The following is an 18,352-nucleotide window of genomic DNA, read 5'->3' on the forward strand; positions in this document are numbered from 1 at the left end:
GAAAGACATCTGATTGGACGAGCTTGACCTTTACTTATCGTCATAACAATAACAAATACATTCATTAGAGAAATATTGTAATGTTTAATTTTTACATATTTTTTAAAGATTTCGTTAGGAATCGATATTTTGTGCATATTTTATATATTTTATTTTTATGTTAATAGGGCTGAAAATCTTTAATATAGCTATTAATTGTATTGCTTTTTATTAAACGTCTGAAAGCGTGTCAAGTTTGTGTCAAAGGTTGATTGAAGATACAAAAACAAAAACATTGTGAGTTCCTTCCAGCAAAATGTTATTTATTTTATGTTTAAAAAATAAATTTGCAAGAAGTGTTGGAACCTGCTTCCGTTTTACTTCAAGATACATAAGTTATGTTCAAGGTCAATCACCAATTAATGAAGGACCTCGTAAAAGTAGAGTTAGAGAGTACTTTTATTACATCGATCATCAGGGACAGGTTGGTGAGACTGTCATGTCAGTGTTTGAAAGTGCTATACAGTAGTTAGAACTTGAGTAGTTTTGTGGTGGTATGACATGACAAGAATAACAATACATAATATGTTTAATGTATTAAAGTTGTACTAGGCCTTAATATTTTGGCCTAGGCATATAGTCATAGTTTAAGATTTATTGTAATTTTCATTGATATTTTTTTCAGCTTTTCTTAGATGACACAAAAGTGAAGAACTTCATTACATGTTTTAAAGGTATAATTGTCGAAAAGATTATTTTTTAAACAAATAATTTTTTTAAGCAAACATCAAATAAATGAATCACAATCTTGCATTTCATTTATGAAATAGAACATTGCAGAAATTGTCAAAATTACCTTAATTATTTTTATCTTTATTATAATTATTCAGATAAAAAATTCTTGGCATTCTTCTTCAAACGAATGAAGCTAAATAAAAGTGGTGTCTATACAGAGGAATTTCCTTACGTGTCCGTCTGTGGTCCTGAACTCAATTACATCAGATGTGATGATCGTCCTATTGTATACACTAATATAGTTGAAACAGATGATGGCGATTTACTTTCATATAACCATGCCCATGATAAACTGACAGTAGATTTTCAACCTGACAAAATATGTATGTTACCACACAGTGGGAGAGTTTATTATCCAACTAAAGAGAAATATGGACATGTGGCTTTGGTGAAGTCTAGTCTTGCAATAGAGTTTAGTCCTTATTTTGAATTTGGTGAGAAAGGTGAATATGCCCCTCCAACACATTTCAATTGGAAAGGAACTAGGTATACTTTAACAAATGATATGTTGAAATATGTAATGGACTTTGATGGTGCTGGTACACAAGGGCAATAAATATGATGTTGAATTCATTTGAACAGCAAAGTGGTTGTCTAAATATTTCCCATGATGTTGAGCAGAGAGTGAAGGATTGTCATAAATATATAATTAAATTATCATTAGGATCTACAGGTTAAAACCTTTCACAAAAATAATCCACAAATAGGATCAGTAAGATTGTAGATTTAAGACAATATGGTTATACTGTAATGAATATTGAATAAATAAGCAAACTTATGTTTCCATGTATCTTTTATTTTAAATTGCACCACAAGAAAAAATAAACCATTTTACACATACACTAGTCTATTGGCAATGATATTTACATTCATGAAAAATGTGAATGATAAACACAAAATCAATATTTTTACATTACCAAGTATAAAGTGCACATTATATTCTTAATTTACTATGAAAAATGAACTTTTGTTACTCAACAAAACCAAATAATTGTAAACAATAAATCAAGAAAACGACAATGATTTGTATGTTTGCTGTTGTTACAGTATGTTAAATACTATCTGTACAAAATAATGTTTTATATAATGAATTTGGAATGTTGAATACTAAATGTATACACATGATAAATGAGCATCAAAATTATTAAATACTTGACAATTATCAGACTAAAAATACACAATATATAGAGAAGGATTAAAGGCACTACGGAAGTCATTGGTAGAGTGTAATTATACTTAAGTTTAAACTTAAGTATTTAGTACTTAAGTACATGGCAACAGCAGGTACATATAATTGCCTACATGATTATTTACATAGATGTACACATAATAATTAAGTTATACAGCTGTATATAAGTCCTACTCCACAAAGACAAAAGTTATAAAATATTGCTCAGTTCTCACAAGGTTTTTAATAGAAAGGTTCCGAGGTAGAATTACAGACATGCCAACATTAACAAAATAATGGCCATCCTTGTGACTGTAGAAAAGGAACAGTTTTCCACAAATATGCATTAAACATATTTTGTTTCACACCCAAATAAAATAAGAAAAAAATGGATACTAGGCTGTAAAAAATAGGGAACAAATCAGTAAGTATGTTGGCAGGTAAGCAGACATGGTTCACGGAATTCTACCAGTAGAAAGATTGCAGCAAACTGCCGCCCTCTATAGTTTCATATAATATAAATTAGGAAGATTTAATTGAACTCTTATTTTTAGCTTGAAAAACAAACAAGTTACTACTGCATTAATAATACAAATAAAAAGAACAAATCTACTTTAGAATAAATACAAATATTTCTATACAACTTTTCTTCTTGATCTGACTTCAAAGCAAAGCAAATGCATCATATATATTTTAAGTACTGATATACATTTTGTAAATAAAAACAATAAAATACCACAACTTGTATCAAAATACTAACCCCCTAGGGTGCAAATAAAGTGATGTGTGGTGACCCCATGATTTCAATATATAAAAATTACTTTTTTTTATTACTCATAGTATTTTTTCCTTAACCCATAAAATCCTATAACTATAATATTCCACTTATCATATCCAAATGTGCACACACTAGCTTTTGAAAAAAATATGATTATATACATTATTTTCTTTAAAATGAATTTCTTACTGTTCATGCCAAACCATGTATGTGTCACAACATACCTTTGTACTGTGCTGTCCAATGTTTTTTATTTTCTATTGGCATCAGTGAGAATCTCTACTAAACACCTGGGTAGTACCAGGTTTAACCCAAGATAAGCCTGAACTCTGAGCATTCTTCATTCCAGGCTCGTCGTCTAATAATGACTGTTGAAATCAAATTAAAAACATTATTAGTATTTTAAATTATCATTAAATATCATAGGAAAGCAGAGCTTATTATAATAAGCAAAAGGTTACTACTACTATATGAACACCATATTGATAACATAGAGGAGGAGTATGATGATGATGATGGATAATATTTATGTATGATGATAATATAATGAGGATATGATGATGATAATGATGAATGATGATGTATGATAATAATGTATGATGATAATAATGTATGATGATAATAATTATGATGATGTATGATAATAATGTATGATGATGATAATATGATGATGTATGATAATATGATGATGATGTATGATGATAATGATAAATGATGTATGATGATGATATGATGATAATGATGCATGATGATGATGAATGATGACGTTTGATGATGATGTATGATGATAATGATGTTGATAATATGATTAACATAATAATGACAAAGAAATCAAGGAACTCTTAATTTTTTTTTTTTAAATCCACTAAATCAAAATGATTGTGTACAGAAACTGGTCACATAATCTAAATCTTTGGACCCGCAACCCAGAAAGATGAGTTTAAATGAAATAAAATGATGATATATGATGAAACGGGTGATAAAAATGATAATGGTGATGAAACGGGTGATAAAAATGATAATGGTGATGAAACGGGTGATAAAAATGATAATGATGATGAAACGGGTGATTAAAATGATGATGATAAACGTTGGAATTCCCTTACCCCACTTATTAAGATTCATGAAAGACAAACCTTCGCCTCACAGATGCTATGTTTAACTTTGTCATGTGTTTCATCTGGTAGTTCACTGAACCTAATAGCATGCGGATCGTCACTGTCGGGTGCTTCATACATTTTACTCTTGCACAACTGAACAGACTCCAAAACTTTGCTTTTAAATAATTCTTGATCATTGTCATACCTTTAGTAAAAATAGTAAACAGTTACAATAGTTTTTACCACTACTTTTTAAAAACTAAAATTTGGTGTTGAGCTTCTGAATTGAATTATTTTGTGGCTATACCATTTGATAAATGCGTAGTAATATATTGTGTAGCATCTGACTATACATACGTTCCTTTATAAATTATAAGATATATTTAATTATCTACACTACACTACACAAGTAGATTTTATAAAACAATTGTATTGTACTTAATGTACAGTTATACATGTGCTTACAAGGCAGCTGCTTGGGGATTCAATGGCAACTTAGTGTCTATTTTGTAAAACACTCTTTTTGTATAAAGCAATATTAGGTACTTACAAGGCAGCTGCTTGGGGATTCAATGGCAACTTAGTGTCTATTTTGTAAAACACTCTTCTTGCATAAAGCAATATTGGGTACTTACAAGGCAGCTGCTTGGGGATTCAATGGCAACTTAGTGTCTATTTTGTAAAACACTCTTCTTGCATAAAGCATTAGGTACTTACAAGGCTGCTGCTTGGGGATTCAATGGCAACTTAGTGTCTATTTTGTAAAACACTCTTCTTGCATAAAGCAATATCTGCCAAATATGATTGACTCCTCGCTTCCATTTGGGAAACGCCCTCTTCACATCCAACTCGCCCGTCATAACATCAATTACGGGGTGAAAGATTGGTATTTTAAAAATCAATCTCTGAAAGTAACAAAAACAATGCATTATTGTAATGGGAGCACAACTGACTGTTTTTGTAGCAGTCTTCTTCTGAAGACACATGGCCGTCATTGACGGATACTTAGTATCAGTTGACTTCACTTCTGGTGTACTCGTGATCTATGTTTATACCATGCTATACACTTTTATTTATATATAAATTACTTCCCAGTATCTTAATCCAAATAAATGCACTTAAATACATCATAAACACAGTTTTATTTTATACCCTAGTTATAATTACAGTAATAAGAAAGAATGCATTCACTATTTGTCTATAATCTAAGTACTTACCGGACATTCTCCATCTGGATAATTGTCAGGAATGATAAGATCAAACTTAAATACACCTTCTTGGTACATTCCTTGTCGAACAAACAGTACACCAAACCAATCTAATCAAAGAAAAAAAGATCTATCAACAATCATCAATTGATTGATTTGATATTAATGATATTGTCCCCTGAACATTTTTTTCTATGCCATTTGTTATTCACTTTGACCAGAAACTGTAATTTAAAGCAAAAAATAGTCAAATTGGCTGTCAACCAATGATTTTTTTGTCTTTTTTCATGGAAGTGATTAACGTTATTAAAACTACAAAATGGTCTATCCAAAGTTTGATTTTTATTAATCTTCATTTTTCATGTTTTTAGGTCTACACTATCAACCTAGTTTGACAACAAAAATGATGCCCAAATGTGGTAGTGAAATGACATCATCATGTTCATATATGGGCACATCACATTTTTTTGTTTTGTCATAGAGTTTGAAAGTGTAGACAGAGCTTAAGAAACATGCGACAAACTTACGAAGAGGTGATCCAGCTGAGGGTATAACATAAACACCTGGAAGTTTATTCTTCTGGAGTTGATTACTGAAAAGAGTAAATATCAAATGTTATTGCTGCTGCTTACATGATCTAATTCTAGCATGTTACCAATACAAAGGTAAAAGTGCTGTATTCTATCTAAAGATAGGGAATGAGCTGTTAGGAGATCCTTGTACTGGCCTCAGCATTGTGTGCCTGTTAGGAGATCCTTGTACTGGCCTCAGCATTGTGTGCCAGTTCCTTTCAACACTGCCTTTTCCTTCCTAGTATTTTTCAACTAGGTACATATTTACAGCAAAGCAGACTGGGATTTGTTCTTAACAGGAATTGCACCTGTGAGTGCTTGTATGATTGATAGTAGTAGTCCTCAAAACTCTGCTAACGCAATCATAATCATCATATTTAAATAATTGTGAGCTTATTTTTCAGAATAAATTGAATTGACATACTATTCAGCTAATAAAGAGTATTCAAGGAAGTAGGGTCCATAAGAGCCATTGGCACCAGTGAGGGAGTTCTGTCGTTCTTTCATTCTAGTAGATGATGCTGAGTACGCTTGCTCAGGTGGAATCTTAGGAAGTTGTTTCTTAGTAACAGCACGTTTGGATGTTGTCAACTGATCTTCATCTACCTATTAAAGACACAGATTTAAAATCAGTGAATTTTACATAATAATTATAAATTTTAAAATGTCTCAGACGCCTTTTTAATAGACACATACTAAAATATATACAATGCTATGATATGAAGATTATTGTCAAAATTACTATATACTGTACTTACACATATTTTAGAGAAAAACCATTCAACTAATTCTTCATCTGAAGAATCCGAGAGCATCATAATTATTGAACATGGTCTATGTTAGTACTGACTATGTACAAGGCAATGGATACCTACAATTACTATGCAATACTAAATTATTAATTTCATCTCACATCATTCCAGCACATAGCAAGTCATTGATTGGCTAATATATACTAACCTAATTTGCATATAAAAGGCTCAAGACAGTCTAATTACTGTACCGATCTTTCTTATGTTCATTTGTAAGGAATTGTTCAATTGTAATTTTACAAAACGATACAATTAAGAACTCTATTAAAATCTGAAATATTCTTTTATTATTTTCCTATAAGACAGAGGCCAAACAACTACCTGTATGATCAAGAAGAGTTTTAATATTAGAAATGATAACTAAACATCACCTGTTTCAGCAGTGTATTGTCCTACTTAATATTATAATGAGATTCAGCAGCCTTAATCACCATGGTAACAACAAATCAAGTCATACAATTATTGCTAAGTAGACTTTGCTCTTTATTGAGTAATTATTGATATAGATGGCAAAGAGAGGGCGTCAACCACAATTATCATTCAAAACAATCCTTTTTTTCAATCTTATAAATAAATATTATTAAAGTCTAAATGATTTACATAGACATTTTGTTTTTGAATATGCCATTTTAATGTTACAAAACAGTTTCACTTACGACAAAAATATTGGATGGAATAAAAATGATTTACCTGAACAAATGATCACCATATTGATCAACTACACTTGTTATGTGTCAAGGGGTTACCAAACAGTAAACTCAACACTATACTATACAACCATGATACAACTAAATACTTTTACAAAACATACAGAATTATTTTTTTCTATTATACAAATATGCAAATTAGAGAAGTAACCTCCAAGTTTGTAAAGATCGTGTAAATTGTTTGTTTTTAAAGCTATTCACACAAACCACAACAATCACAAAAGGATATAAACGTATCATTCATTGGTAAATCTATCTAATTGTATTTAATTTGAAAGTCTACTTCACAGTTCTCGACAACCACGCATTTTTTGTATAGATTGTAGAATGGCTATCTCACCAACATAAACAAGATTGTAAAATTCAATACCACATCCCATTAGAAGTTAAAATTATACAATAGAAAGATGTGTTATTGTTCAAATAATTACAGAGATACATAATATATTTGTTGAAAGTCGCACAGACATGCATTGCCACACAAAAACAGTTGATCATAAATAACAAGAAGACCTTGACAAAGTGTGTTATCTAAAGAAACACGATTCGATAGTATATCATACCAGAACTAGTGTTTTTTTTAATTTATTATTTTCAAAGTTTTAACTTTTAGAAGAAAGGAAAACTTTATTATCACAAGTTCCTTTCATATGTAATTTATATTTTTGTTTTTTTTGTGTTAGTATATGTTGAATAAATCAATGAAGGTAATAACACAGGCTATTAAAATAATGAAAAGCTCACCTTAGCTTTAGCATCTGTCATTATACCCCTTCCATGTACAATTAAAGAAATTCATTAAGCAAAATTTATCAAATCTGAAAATAAAATATTAAAATGATTGAAGTTCATAAAATGTCAAGCTTTAAATCCTAAATAGGTACTACTACTAGGCCTACACAGTAGTTGCAACTTTGAAAATGTCACAAACTTGTATGACAAAACAAAAGTACGCGCTTATTCATATTTTCATGTTTATTTAATAATATTGGTTAGAAATAGGGGGCCGGCTAGCCTATTATTTTTCAATATTTAATAAAAATGTAGCAGCTAGAACCAAGAAGACTACTTCACTATAGTAATACTATTACTAGCCTAGCCTACTTTTGGTACTAGCCTATTATAGCATTGATATGCCTACTGTATATATACTAGGCCTACTCTTAACTAGCTCTAGCCTAGCTAGCTCCTGACCTGACCACCGTTTGTTTAATTTAATATTAATCACTTGTTTAGCCATTACATAGTACTATATTGTCTTCTACTCTTACCTGTTGTAATAAAATAAACGTTCATACATTCGCAAGTCTATATTTATCTAACAATATGTCTGTTAAAGACAAAATTCTAGGCCCAGAGTATAGCAAAAAGGTAGCATCTCTAGCTGCAAGTCTAGCCTCTCATTTCGCCTCTGTTGCTGCTGCTGAAACGCGAACGGCTGGCGTAGCTAGCTGACTCGACTATGGAGAAAAAACACGACCAATAGAGGGCGTTTATTCATTTAATTATCAAGGTGTATTCTCCATTCAAATAACCCTTCAACTTATGAACATATTTTATGTTATTTATTGACTGTCATTGGTCAGGTGAATGATGGTGGTTTGGAGTTTAAATGTGTGATGTGGTCTACAACAATTAACAAACAACACAAAACAATATCATATACTGTAAATAGATATATTGTATGTTAGCACAATATTTTATTAAATACAGTAAGAATTAATGCATCCCAACAAATGTGGGTGCCTTCAAAATAACGAAATTAATAACAATGATTCTCTAGGTTACATTAGTGAATTTTAAATATTAATAGCATGGAGATTATGTTAAATTATTTTAATTTATCTTTTAAAAAGTGAATCAAAATTTCATACTTATTTACAATAAAAAATGTGGAGGTTAAGCTCCTATTTAAGCAAAGTCTTGAATTAAAATTGGTGGCATATGAAGCAGTGTCTACATAGTTTACACACATAATAATTTAACAAACAAATTGTACATTCTTTTATTATTGTGCAGAATCTGTGCCGTCGTCTCACTAAAATAAAAAATAAAAGGATAACATGATTTAAAAATATAACCTTCCCTGCTTTTTACAGCCCATGTAATAATTACTATGTTGAGAAATAATAGTACATTTTCACACACCATTAGATATTATTCTGTTGCTACAACTGTATATTGTATGCTACCTTAAAATGACTATAGTAGGAATGTAAACATCAACGGCCTAGGCTAGGCTAGGCTAGGGGAAAAGAACGACAATACATACAAATATTACATACTGTCAATATAGTGATTTAACAGTGTGACTCTTGTTACATTAATATAAATAATTGTATACAGTATAAACAGTGTAATGACGTAGGGGATCATGAGGATGATGAAGCTTGGATAGAATGATCTTGATTGTCCGTAGTGGATCCAATCACAGCATCAAAAGCTGAGGTAGCAGAATGTTCTAGATTACAATTCTTAGATGGCGGACAAATGGACTCTGTAAATTGAGTGAGTAATATACTTTGTTCAATATCATTATCATCCTGACAACGGTCAGTTGGTAAAGCGTCGTCAGTATCTTTCTGATTCTCATTCATATGTGCTTTTATAATTTCTAAATCTCGTGCAATACCTGCAATCATGTTACTTGCCGTGAGACTCACACCCTTCCCTTGTTTGTTCTCTTTTGGAACATTCTGGGAAGCTTTAGCTTTCATGGCTAACTCTTGTTGTCGGCCTTTCTTTTTAATTTTAATTCTTTTAGATCGCCTAGTTCCTACTTGATCAGTATCCGTATTTAAAGCACTATCTGCATTACTCAAGTAGTCCACTTCCAAGATTTCATCAAGCCTTTCATTCATGTTTTTACTTTCCGTTTTAGAGGAGGTGAATTTGTTCCTCTTAAATCTGGAACATGTATGATTCCTATTGTATCCCTTGTTGCATTTCTCACACCTATTTGGGTAATCATCTGTGTGTACTCGCATGTGGTCCGATAAATTAGTTTTGCGACAAAACTTTTTGTCGCATATCTGGCAACGGAATGGCTTAACACCGCTGTGCGATATCACGTGAGCTTTCAACTTGTCCGGTCTGTTGAATTCCGACTTGCATCCGGTTACAGATTGAAACGGGCATTTGAAGCGCTTTACAGGATTGTGTATCAGCATGTGACGTTTCAGTTTATCTTTACGATTAAAAGCTGCCTGGCATATTTCGCAACCAAATGGTTTATATCCAGAATGAATTAATTGATGAGTCTTGAGGTAATGTTCTGTCTTGAAGTATTTATCGCACATCTCGCATCGGAACGTACCTACGCTGGTGTGTGTCGGTAGATGGCGCCGTAAGTTACGCTCACTTGGGAATACCTTTCCACAATGAGTACAGTCAAAGCGGTGGTTTGTTGTAGCGTTGTGGTGATCTAGAGCTGCTTGTGTTGAATATTTACTCATACATTTATTACAACGAAAAGTTCTGGGAAAAAAGGGAGAAAAAATGATCAAATCAATGAACACATTTTGTCACATTCTCTTATATCTTAAAGACCTAAACTAAATGTACTCTAACTGCATTCAGATATCAGAACTTAATGTTGACCCTGGTAGGTCGTCGCCAAACAAAAGCTCCCAAATGTTTGTGCTAAAATAACAAAAAGACAACTTACTTCTGTACTACTCTTGGACCTTGATTTGGATACAAACTATGGGAGTATTGATGGACTCCTAGCTCATAGAGAGAAGCAAAGTTCTTACAGCACATGTGACATCGGTAAGACATTTCCATCTCATGCGTCTTGGTGTGTTCGAGAAATGATTCAAGGTTCTTAAACGTTTTGCCACATGACTTTAGGATACATTTGAATACCTACAGATAACCAAGAAAAATGTGATTAACAAATTAAATAAAGTTTGTGTTAATGGCAATTTGTTGCATGACAGAATCGGACAGACAACAGCCAGCAAAATGGATAGAAATGCAGATTTATTAGTATTCCACAAAAAAATTGAAATGATAAATGGAACAATTCCAGAAAAGTGAAAATAAACTGTCCTATTTAAATAAATACTTAAGTAGTCATTATGCATTCTTTTCTATGTTTGCAACAATCAAGCATAATTCTACCAGAAGCAAATTATGAACTTAAAATGTTTTACTGTACTTACTTGTTCATTCTTATGTTGATTCATATGCGTCTTAAGTTTAAAGTAAGACTTGAAAGATTTATCACAAAAACTACAAAGGTACGAGTTATCAACAATAATGGATTCAGCCGTCTGTTGTGTTGTTACCATACATTCTTTTACTTGCTCTCGATCTACAAGATACAAAATATATTTACCATATAAGTCACAAGTTACAAAATCTTTACAAGTTACAAATCCATTCTTTCAGTATTTTCTCTCTTACTACAAGTTACAAACTCTACTGAAACAATACAGTTTGCATTACACTACAACAATATTCGTTTATTCAATATATTCTCCACACATATAAAAAAAACATAATATTAACAAGTTCAATCATTATTAAAAACATAGCATGTGTGGAAGGAAGCCTAAATAAGTTTAAGAATATTGATTTTACAATTCATTCTTTTTTACTTTCTCCCCCTGCTACAAGTTACAAAATGTACTTGGAGAATCCATAAACTGTAATGTATACATACATTACATATTCTATTTTGTTTCTTGTACTCATCAATAGTTCTTGGGAAAACTCTTACCAGTTTCTTGTTGTTGCTGTTGCACCACTTCTTGACCAGCATTCTCCTGACCAGCATTCTCTTGACCAGCATTCTCCTGACCAGCATTCTCCTCTTCACAATCCTTTGATGTTATTTTGCTTATTGGCTTAAAAAAATAACATTTCTGTTATTTAGTTGGTCATTGATTTATTGAAAGGACAAAAAACTGTCAAATGTTAGAAAATCTACTAACTGGTTTTCATGTTCAAATTGTAAAAAAAAAAACCCCAAAATAGACTCACCTTTTTCGGGAGTGTGTTACCACGTCCTGAGGGCCAAACCTTGTGTGTCTGCATGTGCTTTTTCACGTTAGATTTTTGTGCAAAGGCTCTGCCACAAACAATACATTGAAAAGGTTTTTCTCCAGTGTGACTGCGAATATGCTGGTTTAAATCAAACTTCTTTGGGAATGTTTTATCACAATATGTACACTTATACTTGCCTTCTCGTTTTGCAGTTTTTATATTACTTCCAGACGATTTATCACGAGCAAGTTCATTATAATCTTTCACAAAATTAATATAACTTAACGTCTTTGGAACCTTACTCTGATTAACAAGTAGTTCTTCCTGAACCAGATTTTGAGTATTGTCAGCAATGTTGAGAAGTGGTGCTGTGGTAGGTGTTGGTCTAGCAATGCCAGGGGTGCTAAAAGTCACATGATTTTGAGACAAAGTTGCAAATGAAGCTGTGTTGATTGCAGCTACAGATGTAAAGCATTGCTGATTAACATTATTACGCTGAGGTTGAGTTTGCTGCGTCACAAATGGAACGCTAGTTAAATTGTTAGTTTGAAGGACATTGTTTGGAAGATGATCCACTGAGCTAAATGGTGATATAAGTACCTCTTCACTAAGAATTACATTTTGAGCAGTTAGTTGAGCTAGAGGAGATTGTGAAACAGATGTATTGAATTGGATGGAACGATTCAGATTATTCTGATTGATAGAGCTAGTAAACGCACTGTTTACTGATCTTGATAAGTTAGCTAAGCAATTACTATTTTTATGATTCATAAACATCGAAAGATTTGTGAACTGCTTCTTGCATTTACCACATTGAAACACATCTTCATCATCTATAATTAAAACAAAGATATTGTTAATACTTAATACATGTTTTTGCATTTAAAACCATACAAAGAAAGTGAGTAGAGTGGTAATACACTGTCATTATTACCAATAAATTAATACAGACCAGATATTACTTAACATGTTTTTGCAAGATCAAAAAGTAAAAAGTTTTACAAAGAAAGTGAGCATAATGATAATACACTGTAATAATACAGACCTGCTTGTGGTGGTTCATGTACAGATGTAGATGTCTCCAGTAATGACTGAACTGCTAATGCTGTTTGATTATCAATACCTATGGGGGAAATGTATGCAACATTTACTGATATTCTTCAGTTACAATGTATTATCTTTCAGACCTAGGCTATACCATGGAGGTACCTCCATGGCCCGGGCCATGGCTATACTGTATAGGGTTCAGGGACGATTCGGCCCTGAGACGATTCGGCCCGGGACTATTCGGCCCACTTTTGGTGGGACGATTCGGCCGAAACATCCCACTTTGTGGGCCGAAACGTCTCACTTTAGACCAAATTCATATTCATTTTTTTTTTTATTTATCAAGTTTTTAAAGGTGTTTAACAATCCGTATTTTATTGTTATTGACAAAGTTGATATAATATATATAATAATTATTACTAAAAAAACGTAATTTTGTATTCAATTTATTACTTCGAAAACCTTGTTTATTTCGTGCATTCGCCAAGCGGCCAACAGAGGGCGTAACTTGTTTACATCGTTCGCGTGACTAAAAAATGATTATTTTCGACAATGTTTTCAAAATGTTTGCTTTATTGCATCTTTATCCCTAGTAGTGCTACCCCATAGTCTCTCTGAAAATAAAGTTTGGGGAAAAAAGCTTATTTTATGCTTATAAATGCATATCAAAGCCGATAAATGTAAGTGTGCCGAATCGTCTCAGGGCCGAATCGTCCCGGGCCGAATAGTCCCGGGCCGAATTGTCCCAGGGCCAAATCGTCCCGGGCCGAATCGTCTCAGGGCCGAATCGTCCTGTTACCCTGTATAGCGATTGATTTTGACAATCCTTGACTTGCTATTTATTTTGTTTACTTTTTACTTGGGATCTCCCTTTTTGTATTTGCATTGTTGTAGTGTAGGCCTATTAAATTAGGCCTATTAGTAAAATCTAGCCTACTAGGTTAGGCCTAATACTAGACTAGTAGGGGAGGGCCTACTACTACTACTAGGCCTCTCTCTAGTACAGTAGATTATCATGATGTATTTTTCTGTGTTATTTTTGTGAATAAATCAATTAAATTAGATTAGTGTAGGCTAGGCCTATATAGGAGGCAGGCCTATATTATTGATGAATACAAAGAATAGTAATATTGAGCTCAGCTAGGCCTAGCATTTTCATTAACAATACCATGTTCAACTACAAAAACAGGCGGGGGATCTCCCTACTAGAATACACTTTATAAATCAAGCCAGGCCGCCAATTAGGCTAGGCTAGGCTGGCCGTATTGTTTGACAGACCAGTCATCTTTTTATTTTGCTTGTTCACAATAAAGAAGAAATAAAGACTAAATATTTTCTTTATGGAACTAAACATAATTCATAGAAGTATTACCCATAAATATGAGCAACCAACGCTCTAAAAAGATAACTAGTAATAAGCATAAAAAAGAAATACAAACCAGATAGCGCTTCAAAAAGCGTTTGTGTCGCCATTTTTAGTTTTTTTACAGTTGTCGTCTGATTGGACAAATATGATCACATGACAGTTTTACCCACAAAATTCAATGTTGAGTATAAATTTGATGAGCCAATCGTATATAGGCCTAGGCCTATACATTTTAAATAAAATATCCTTATCTTTTTAAATATGGTAGAACAAGATTTTCAAAAATACCAAAAAGTGAAAACTACATAATTGACAATGCCTTTGAATTTCTCCCACTATTTTTATTAATCAAGCAACGGAGCAATTTTTATCTATAAGTACAGTACATTGCGCCAGAGGGCGCTATATGACAATGTTATCAGTGTGTTTGGGCATAGTCACTATGGTTTGGGGTTCACAGAATTATACGTCCGCATTAATTTGGTGATGTGGTGGAAACTACCCCAAGGCTGTGGCAGGGCCTTAGTGCTGAGGAATAAAATTAATTAAAATTGAGGGCGGCAAACATAAAATTTACGAGATCGAATACGGGTTAAAAAAAAAAATCAAATAAAAAAAAAGATGTTAAATGTACTCTCCCTGCCTCAGCACTAAGGCCCTGCCACAGCCTTTTGGGGTCGTTTCCAGCACATCACCAGATGCATTGATGTTGTCGCCTCATGATGATTGTGTGGTGGAAAGGGGGATCGACGTTATTCTGTGAACCCCAAACACAGTTGTTCGCATAGCTTTAACTCTATTCCACCGACCAGCGTGGGAATCGAACCTACGACATACGTGTTGTCACACGACGCTCAGTCAACTGAGCTAACTGGTCATTTTGGTTTTAACAAGGTTAATATGATATTTATGACGTAATGATGAATTACATAATACACGTATAGACTATTATTAGCTGTTCAGTCATGTACTACTTAGTGGCATAAAGGGTAATGATCAGGTTTGAGTGCTCTCACCTCTAGATTGAGTTCAAACCTCTACGGATATATTTTTTTAAGGAAAATTAATTTTATTTTATTTTGAAACCCAACCTACAGCCAAAAAAAAAAATCGCGAAATATATCCAGGACCAGCATTGGTAGTGTTACAAACATGTGAGCCAGTGTTAATTTTATACGTTATATATTTTTATAACAAACGAAATAAGATTCGAAACATTACAAATCACTTGCCTCACTTCTGAGTTTTTTTTAATATCACATTATATTACTCTTTGTATAATATGCAAATATAGAATTTTATTAGTGGAACATTTCCAAACCTATAGATGTTGCATACTAATTATCAGTTTTTACAAGGCATACTATGGAAACATTTTTTTTATTAGAAAGCAGCTAAAATGAAAACTTGATTTTGACAGGTACAGTCCTATATGATATAGCATGCCACTTACACCATGCTTATACCAATCATTAAGTTTTGACCAATCAAATTGCAATAGTTTGGATCCTTGTGTCAGGTCATAGAGTGTCAAACACTGCCATATTTGGAACTGCAGTACTTAATGTTTGCTGGTGGTACTGATCAATGGCAGACTGCTGCTGCTGTTCATTGACAAGCTGTTGGACTGCCGTTAGATTGTGGATGGCTTCAGGTAGAATCTGTATTGGATGTTGTGAATATAGAGCATACAGTGGAGGAAAATTAGTGTCTTGTTTGTTTTGTTTATCAACCTGCTGCTGCTGGTCACTGCTGTGCTCTCGTTGCTTGTGAACTTCCAATAGCTTAGGTCTCATATAACCTTTATCACACATAGTGCATTTGAATCTATAGTTGCGGGTATGCAGCACCTCATGGTCCCTCAGATTGTCTGATCGGTAAAACCCTTTATTACAATACGGACACTTAAACGGTTCAACATCCAAATGGGTGTTAAGGTGATCCTTAAGCTTGTCTTTACGTGAAAATCTTTTCTCGCATCCATCGTAAGTACAAGGAAATGCCTTTATAGGATTATGCACACAAACAAAATGGCGGTTGAGTTTAACTTTTGTTGGGAAAGCTTTTCCGCACGAATCGCACACAAATGGCCTCTCGTCCGAATGATTGTTTCTGTGTTTCTTAAGATCTCTATTTGTTTTGTACCCCAAACCACATATATCACACAGATGAAGTCGTGCTGTGTCGTGAGTAGGCATATGTATTTTCAGCTGCCGGACGCTAACTTGTACTTTGCCACATACATGGCAAGGATAGTGATGCGATTCATTGCTTTTATGCTTCAATAACCCTGCTTCAGTGGGAAACTTACTCCAGCAGATTGTGCATTTATACATCATTTTGTGATAATATTGTCTCATTTTTTCTTTCCTTAATTCTTTTCTCTTCGCTATGCCTGACGGTTGCATCTGCACGCATGTCTTACATCCACACCACAGCATATCTTTACTTTCAGAGTGTAGTTTTACATGGTCAGTAAATTTGTCAAGCTTTGAGAAAACTTTCACGCAAGTATCAAGAAAACACCTGAAGAACCTGACCTTGTTGTGCGACACTAGCATATGATGTTGTAAGACGTCGATCACGATAAACTTGCCGCAAGATTTGCACTTGCGAGTGTTTTGGTTGCGGCTAGATTCTTCTTTTACTGGATCTTCCGCATTTTCTTGTGTATCCGTTCCATTTTCTTTGGTAATTTTCATTACAATTTTTTCTACATCTTCAGAGCTTAGCGTTGAGCAATCAATATTCATGGATGTTGTGTTCTGTTTATCGCTTTCTGCAATTGTAGTATCATTATTGTCATCTATGTGTTCTTTGGCATGTTTTACGTCATCAAAATCAAGCCATACCTTATGAGTATCAACGTGTATTTTATAATCATGCGTATCACGTGAATAGTGCTTGCACAGAATGCAAGTCTTGCCTTTTTGATCTTGACAAACACGTCTGTGCTTTTCAAGGTTTTTGTTTGGCACTGTACGTCTGCAACGTTTGCATTTCTCACTTAGTTGAGTTGTAGTTTCATCATCCGTATTAAAATCCACATTTTCACTGGTAGCAGTATTCTGCTCATCCTGGTCACTCATGTGCTTTTCTTTAAAGTGGTTAAGAAGCTGTGTGGAGTGGATAGTACTGAATGTGCAGAAAGAGCAGCGTCTTTTACGCTTAACCAAATCTTCTTCAGTCATATTTTCTTTGCATCGTTGATTTACAATTTGACCACCATTTACAAATTCAATCTTACTTTGTCCAGGTTTCTCAGGATTTTCACAAACATGCTTCATAAATAAAGCAACATTTTTAAATGAATAGTCACAGTGTCCGCAAGTTTTAATTCTTAAGCAAGTGTGGTTTTCATATAGTGAATCATTAATAAATGCACTACTACAATCAGTACATACCACTTTTGTGCATTTATGTTTTTTAAGATCAGTTGAAGTCTGGTACTCAGTTTCACATACAATACACATCACTGGTTTGTTTTTGTTACTATCTACAAGGTAACTGGACACAAATTCTTGTACTTTTTCCTTGTAAATCATGTGTTGTTTCTCAAGGTGTTCTTGTAAGTTCTCAGTATACATGGAGCATAATGTACATCTAAGTCTTGACTCATGTCCAGCTTCATCCACTTTAGTTTGTAGAAACATGTAGTCGTGATCTGTCAATTGGGACGACGTGCTTGGTGTTGACTTATATGAATTGTTTTCACCATCTGAAATAAAAGCTAGTTTAGTTGCTAACCCAATAATAGAATCCAAAGATACAAGCAGATTTTCTTTCAGAGGACTTGAAGAACTGTCTTTCACAAGATCTACAAAGAAA

At 33.3% G+C, this 18,352-nt stretch overlaps 4 protein-coding genes across 10 annotated transcripts in view; 1 reads left to right on the top strand and 3 right to left on the bottom strand.

Moving 5' to 3' along the window:
* The first annotated feature begins 258 nt into the window (after nucleotides 1-258).
* Nucleotides 259-1,724, top strand: LOC144850364 (UPF0598 protein CG30010-like). The gene is made up of 3 exons (XM_078707642.1): nucleotides 259-463; nucleotides 665-713; nucleotides 870-1,724. The coding sequence occupies exons 1-3, from the start codon at nucleotides 296-298 to the stop codon at nucleotides 1,328-1,330; spliced, it is 678 nt and encodes a 225-aa protein (XP_078563768.1). The 5' UTR covers nucleotides 259-295; the 3' UTR covers nucleotides 1,331-1,724.
* LOC144850363 (AKT-interacting protein-like) lies at nucleotides 1,557-8,558 on the bottom strand. 3 transcript variants are annotated; one of them, XM_078707640.1, is made up of 8 exons: nucleotides 8,391-8,558; nucleotides 7,864-7,937; nucleotides 6,025-6,206; nucleotides 5,556-5,620; nucleotides 5,038-5,138; nucleotides 4,538-4,725; nucleotides 3,857-4,025; nucleotides 1,557-3,088 (listed from the first exon to the last, which is right to left on the bottom strand). In XM_078707640.1, the coding sequence occupies exons 2-8, from the start codon at nucleotides 7,882-7,884 to the stop codon at nucleotides 2,987-2,989; spliced, it is 828 nt and encodes a 275-aa protein (XP_078563766.1). In that variant the 5' UTR covers nucleotides 7,885-7,937; nucleotides 8,391-8,558; the 3' UTR covers nucleotides 1,557-2,986. The 3 variants fall into 3 exon arrangements, with proteins under 3 accessions (XP_078563766.1, XP_078563767.1, XP_078563765.1); XM_078707641.1 differs by lacking the exons at nucleotides 7,864-7,937; nucleotides 8,391-8,558 and adding an exon at nucleotides 6,359-6,540 and having other exon boundaries at nucleotides 3,827-4,025; XM_078707639.1 differs by lacking the exons at nucleotides 7,864-7,937; nucleotides 8,391-8,558 and adding an exon at nucleotides 6,359-6,535.
* A 241-nt stretch (nucleotides 8,559-8,799) lies between these two features.
* LOC144850359 (zinc finger protein 341-like) lies at nucleotides 8,800-14,836 on the bottom strand. 2 transcript variants are annotated; one of them, XM_078707632.1, is made up of 8 exons: nucleotides 14,598-14,836; nucleotides 13,157-13,234; nucleotides 12,109-12,944; nucleotides 11,912-11,972; nucleotides 11,846-11,872; nucleotides 11,286-11,437; nucleotides 10,787-10,986; nucleotides 8,800-10,596 (listed from the first exon to the last, which is right to left on the bottom strand). In XM_078707632.1, the coding sequence occupies exons 1-8, from the start codon at nucleotides 14,629-14,631 to the stop codon at nucleotides 9,492-9,494; spliced, it is 2,493 nt and encodes an 830-aa protein (XP_078563758.1). In that variant the 5' UTR covers nucleotides 14,632-14,836; the 3' UTR covers nucleotides 8,800-9,491. The 2 variants fall into 2 exon arrangements, with proteins under 2 accessions (XP_078563758.1, XP_078563757.1); XM_078707631.1 differs by having other exon boundaries at nucleotides 11,846-11,972; nucleotides 14,598-14,835.
* Nucleotides 14,837-15,748: 912 nt separating this feature from the next.
* LOC144850361 (uncharacterized) overlaps nucleotides 15,749-18,352 on the bottom strand; it is a 30,096-nt gene continuing 27,492 nt past the window's right edge. For all 4 annotated transcript variants that reach the window (XM_078707633.1, XM_078707635.1, XM_078707637.1 and 1 more), the window contains one exon: nucleotides 15,749-18,341. In XM_078707633.1, the coding sequence (XP_078563759.1) occupies nucleotides 16,045-18,341 (2,297 nt within the window). In that variant the 3' untranslated portion in view covers nucleotides 15,749-16,044. The remainder of the gene's footprint in view (nucleotides 18,342-18,352) is intronic.

This window comes from Antedon bifida, chromosome 8 (assembly GCF_963402885.1).
Source record: "Antedon bifida chromosome 8, ecAntBifi1.1, whole genome shotgun sequence".
NCBI lineage: Eukaryota > Metazoa > Echinodermata > Crinoidea > Comatulida > Antedonidae > Antedon > Antedon bifida.

What these genes read in the sequence shown, in the direction of transcription:
- LOC144850363 (XM_078707639.1), bottom strand. Translation starts at nt 6,418, where the DNA reads ATGATGCTCTCGGATTCTTCAGATGAAGAATTAGTTGAATGGTTTTTC. An exon ending in CTCAGCTGGATCACCTCTTC is followed by an intron (nt 5,139 to 5,555) that starts GTAAGTTTGTCG and finishes TTCTTTGATTAG; the next exon opens with ATTGGTTTGGTGTACTGTTT. An exon ending in ATAGCATCTGTGAGGCGAAG is followed by an intron (nt 3,089 to 3,856) that starts GTTTGTCTTTCA and finishes TGATTTCAACAG; the next exon opens with TCATTATTAGACGACGAGCC.
- LOC144850364 (XM_078707642.1), top strand. Translation starts at nt 296, where the DNA reads ATGTTATTTATTTTATGTTTAAAAAATAAATTTGCAAGAAGTGTTGGA. An exon ending in ACATCGATCATCAGGGACAG is followed by an intron (nt 464 to 664) that starts GTTGGTGAGACT and finishes TATTTTTTTCAG; the next exon opens with CTTTTCTTAGATGACACAAA. An exon ending in CTTCATTACATGTTTTAAAG is followed by an intron (nt 714 to 869) that starts GTATAATTGTCG and finishes ATAATTATTCAG; the next exon opens with ATAAAAAATTCTTGGCATTC.
- LOC144850359 (XM_078707631.1), bottom strand. Translation starts at nt 14,631, where the DNA reads ATGGCGACACAAACGCTTTTTGAAGCGCTATCTG. An exon ending in GCTTTTTGAAGCGCTATCTG is followed by an intron (nt 13,235 to 14,597) that starts GTTTGTATTTCT and finishes TTTCCCCCATAG; the next exon opens with GTATTGATAATCAAACAGCA. An exon ending in ACATGAACCACCACAAGCAG is followed by an intron (nt 12,945 to 13,156) that starts GTCTGTATTATT and finishes TTTTAATTATAG; the next exon opens with ATGATGAAGATGTGTTTCAA.